The 4,586-nt window shown below is 61.3% G+C and overlaps 2 protein-coding genes across 2 annotated transcripts in view; both read right to left on the bottom strand.

The window, feature by feature from the left end:
- The window catches only part of VDBG_02996 (peroxide stress-activated histidine kinase mak1), a gene marked incomplete at both ends in the record, with an annotated part of 6,010 nt that extends 4,871 nt beyond the window's left edge, over nucleotides 1-1,139 (bottom strand). Inside the window, one exon of the mRNA XM_003006811.1 lies at nucleotides 103-1,139. Within this exon, the coding sequence (XP_003006857.1) occupies nucleotides 103-1,139 (1,037 nt within the window). The remainder of the gene's footprint in view (nucleotides 1-102) is intronic.
- A 3,063-nt stretch (nucleotides 1,140-4,202) lies between these two features.
- VDBG_02997 (predicted protein) overlaps nucleotides 4,203-4,586 on the bottom strand; it is a gene marked incomplete at both ends in the record, with an annotated part of 884 nt that continues 500 nt past the window's right edge. Inside the window, one exon of the mRNA XM_003006812.1 lies at nucleotides 4,203-4,379. Coding sequence (XP_003006858.1) covers nucleotides 4,203-4,379 — 177 coding nt within the window. The remainder of the gene's footprint in view (nucleotides 4,380-4,586) is intronic.

Consider the following 4,586-nt stretch of genomic DNA (forward strand, 5'->3'; position numbering starts at 1 on the left):
TGCGGCCGGGCGGGAAGTAGCTCTGGCTCGAACAAGTGGGAGGGTCGACGGCTCGGCGGCTGTGCGCGGCACCGCCGCGCAGGGTCTCGAATGTTCTCGTACGAGGTGAAGGAATGGCGACTGTGTAATCCGGGCCGTGCTGGGGACTGTGGTCGCAACGAGTCGTTGGAGGCTGGTGTGGCTTGCGAGAGCTCGTCAGCACTGCTGGGCACAAGACTGCTGCCGCGGGCCATGTAGCCAAGGCTCAGTTCATCCTCTTCGTGCTCGTTGTAGGTGGCCTTCTGACCCCACGGGACATTCTCGATATCTGTGCTGTCAGCTGGCACGGCGAGGGTCACTCTCTCGGCCTTGTACACGTCGCGCAGGATCTGCACAACGGTGCTCCACCAGGCTTCCAGGCCGGGCTCGGCTCCCAGCATCAGAGAGAGGTCGTAGAGGTGTGGCGTGGGGTAATCGCCGTAGTCCTGCTGCTGCGTGGCGCCCGAGGGGTGGAAAGTCATGGTGGACGCCGGCGTCGACGAGTTGGACAGGACCTTGTCGTGGGCAAAGTGGTCAAAGGACATGGTCTGGGACATGAAGTGGAGAGTCGAAGGCGAGAGGTTGGCAAAAGGACGGTGCATGAAGCCCGGGCCCATGCCTGGCGTCGTCATCCGGGGGAAGGGGTACGACGGCGTGGCGGCGACGTAGCCCGGGGTCATGCCGCCGCGGATGGTGTTGCCGGATTCCGTAGACGCGACAGAGGCCCGTCCGGAGCTCAAGGCATGGGGCGAACTCAAGATGGACGCAACGCTTGTCACATGTTCGGCAGCGGCGGCGGCAGCAGCAACAGCAGCGGCAGCAGCAGCCTCCTCCTGGATCGGCGAAACGCGACTCTTGCTGGCGCGGTCGGTGGCGGGACTCCTGCTGGCGAGCTCACGTCGCTCGAGATCGCGGGCGAGCTGTTCTCGGTATTGGTTGAGCTGCTGCTGCGAGTCGACGTGGGGCAGAGAGACGTCCTCGGTGTTCGTGGGCGGGTGCTGGTTCGGTGGGCCGGCTTTGGCGGTTTTGCGAGTGGCGAGGTCATCGGCAAAGCTCACGGTACGCGGGCTTGGGCTTGGGTGGCCGCGGCCCGGAGGGTATTGCGAGTTTTGTGCGGGCATGGCTGGGCGCGCTTTGGCAGCAGCTGGCGACTCGGCGCCTATTCCATGACGAGGACTCGGCGGGGCGCGTTGCGCTCGGCGGCGGAGGCGGGTCGTCGTGTATCGAAGAAAGAAGACGATCGTCGGGCAGCTATCGTCGCGCAAAGGCGACCTTTCTTTGTCTGCCGGAGAGTTGAGGCTGGGCATTCCTCATAGAGAGAACGACGCTACACGAGCGTGCAGAAAGTCTGTCGTCCAAAGCGCAGTGGCGTGTCGTAGCGCCGAAGGGGGAAATCAGACGGAAGGCGAGACGAGAGAGGTCGGTATCGAAGCGTGACGAGAGAGACGATACAAAGCCGGTTTTCTCGTAGTATCGTCGCTGGGCGTGTGTCGTCCTCACACTGGTGTACAATGGAAGCAATCAAGTCAGTAGTTCGAGGGTGGCGAAGAGGGCTGCGCGGTGAGCAGGCCCAAAAGGAAAAAAGAAAAAAACACAGGCTGCAGGTGCAGTGAGCGTGGCGGAGGAGGAGGAGGAGGAGGAGGAGGAGTGGGAAGAATGCGATCGAGGTTGGTAGTGGTGGTGGTGGTGGTGGTGACAGGGCCAGGGCCAGAGGCAAAGGAGTCGCTCAAGAGGACTCGGGTGGTTTGGCAGGTAAGGTATGCGTTGTCAGCGTCTCGTTGCAATGCTGCTTTGCTCTGCAGGGCCCTGAGGTGCTCAGGTGCTCAGGTGCTGGTGTGCTGGTGTGCTTAGGTGCTGCTGCCCTCTCGCAGACGGTGCGCGGTGCGTGGGTGGGAGGGAGGTGGAGAGGATAGTGCCCGCTGGTGCGCAAGTCCCTCGTTAGTGCAAAGTGCGGAGCGCGGCCAGTCCCCGTGGGTGGTGTTGCTCTTGTCAGGCCCACGACGAAAATGACGTAGGAGACTTGTCGCTCAGCTTGCCTGTCAAACAAACGTGTCTGACTCGGATCCCTCGTCTACCTCACAGGTTGACTGGTCGTTTCTCGGCAGGGCCGCAGAACCAGAAAACAGGAACAGGTATAGGACGCGTTCCCTCATGGGATGATCGCTTCCGATCCGGAAGCTTTTGCTTTTTTTCCATTTTTCTCTCGCTCATCCGCGGCCAGTAGAGTAGGTCTTCCATTAGGGGCCTTCTTTCCATCTGCCTGCCTAGGTACCTTACCTTACCTTGCTTACTTACCACCCAAGGTACCCAGAGTACCTACCTACCTACCTACCTAGGTAGTAGGTAGGTGCCTGAGGTAGGACAGGGTCGCAGAGAACAGTGCCTCACCTGTCAGGCCGATTGCCTCGCCCCCCTCAGGCAGGCAGCGCCAACAGACGAACAAAAACAGGGCAGACGGGCGGGCTACCACAGAACTGGCAGGGCTGGCTGGCTGGCTGGCTGGCTGGCTGGCTGGCTGGCTGGCTGGCTGGCCTGGCACGCACGCACGCACGCACGCACGTTCAGAGGCAAGACAGAGGAGGGAGAGACCGTGAATGTGCCTGTGCCTGTTGCCTCTCCTCCGCCTGGCCCCAAGGGCTCAAGCTTCCGACACGCAGCAGTTCTTCACCAGGCACCATACCTAGGACAGAGCAGGCAATCTCCCCCTCCCTTCCCCCCCCCCCTCCCCCCTCATCGCCATCTTGAACAAATCGATGCCTCGCAAGCACACAATCCGATCCGACGGGCGCATGCATTCCATCGTACCATCTGCACAGTCCCCCCATCCTCGCTAGCAATACCATGTACTCGCTAGCAGGCAAAAATAGGGTCCCCCTATTCCCAACGCGAGCAGCCACCGTGCAGCCGTCATCCTGGCCCCCCTCCTACTACACGAGATACACTACACGACAACCGCCGCCCGATCACGATCGCTGTCCAGGGCGAGGGGCTTGCGCGACAGGCCTCTGCGCTGTACAAGGAGGTCGCCCCAGACAGTGGGGTCAGCCAGCCGCCGCTGGTGTTCTGGACTCTCTCTTTCTGGCCTCAGCGACATGACCTCGATTTCCCATTGTGGGCCTCCTGCACGTGCCGGCTCTCTCCCCCCCCCCTGTCCCCCTGGAACATTGGCCAGCAAACGCCGCGGCGCCCCGAACAGCCACGGTGAGAGAGAGAGAGAAGCGCGCCCAGGACCCAGGACCAGTGGCCTCGACGGCGAGTACTGGCACATCCCAGACATTTTGTCCGAGAGGCGTCCATCATCGCCGATCTGCCTTAATCCCAAATGTGTCGAATGAGGCCCCGACTCGGTCGCAGAGGGCCAACTGCTCCGTCGCGAATCGTCCAGCTTCCGGGCTTGCTGTCCGCTGCTGTTTAGAACGGCAACCTCCGCCGTCGCCGCGCGAGGAATGGTTGTTTTCCTTGGGTCGCTAGTTTCCTTCTGGTCGCCCGATCTGGTCGCCCGAGGGAGAGTCAAACGTGCAGTGCAGCATGAAGAAATGCTTGAACCGTATGGCCGGGAGCCAAGAACGCTGACACGACCGACCCGGCCTTCTCCTCCGCATGCCGTCACGACGCTATCCAAACTGGCAGGTCCTGGGTAACCGCGCCATGGCAATCGAAAGATTGATGTTCCACCACCCCCGAAATACAAGGCAACGAGGACACGCGGCATCTTGACGGGATGCCCCCTCCAGCCTTTCTTCAGCATGATCCCCGACACGCAAATGGACAGAGCCAGTCGTCCCAACGAAAGCCTTACATTTGTGTCTCTGACCAGGTTCCTACACAAGCATCAATTGGAGCGCGCTGAAGACTGACCGGTTTCACAGCCCCGCGAGTCAAAGAACTGGCGTGACTCCCCACTAACGGTGCGCTGAAAGGGCAGCAAAGCATTGTGTTTTACTTGATAGATTGGGGCGTGATTTTTGATTGCCCGCCTGCTGCCTGCCTGCCTGCCTGCCGGCCGGCCGCTGGTGATGGGACAATGACAAGCCAGGCGATCTGGAAACGGCCCACCACTCCCGTCGCATGGCATGGAGGCTCGCGCCCCAGTGATCATGTACATCTCCATCTCGTTCTCTTCTTCTCATTCTTCTCTCACCGAACCGTCGCAATGGATTCCCGTGAGCCTGATGCTCCGATGATCAGAGACTGTCCGATGCAGCCTTGGCGCCCCCCGCGACGCCCTCCCGTTGGCCAGGCGCATGACCACCACCCCCTGCAGCAAAAGGCATGGCATCGCCGTACATGACGTAGAGGGTGCGACATGGCGTGGGCGGCGCCGAGCCGCCACCCCTGCCCTCCCAAGCTCCCGAGCTCGTCTTGCCGTCCACCGCCCATCACAGTCTTGCGACGCAACGGGCGTAGCGTGACGGGCGGTAGGGGGGGGGATGTGAACGTACGTCGCGTGGCGGCCCTGTTCTTCCGACTGATCAGACTGAAGAGAAGAAGGAAAAAAAAAAAACGGACGGAACAGCTAGTCTAGAAACAGGGTCCTCTGGAACTGAAGTCAGCGAGCCAAAGGCTTC

The sequence above is a fragment of the Verticillium alfalfae genome, genomic scaffold, assembly GCF_000150825.1.
Source record: "Verticillium alfalfae VaMs.102 supercont1.3 genomic scaffold, whole genome shotgun sequence".
Lineage (NCBI taxonomy): Eukaryota > Fungi > Ascomycota > Sordariomycetes > Glomerellales > Plectosphaerellaceae > Verticillium > Verticillium alfalfae.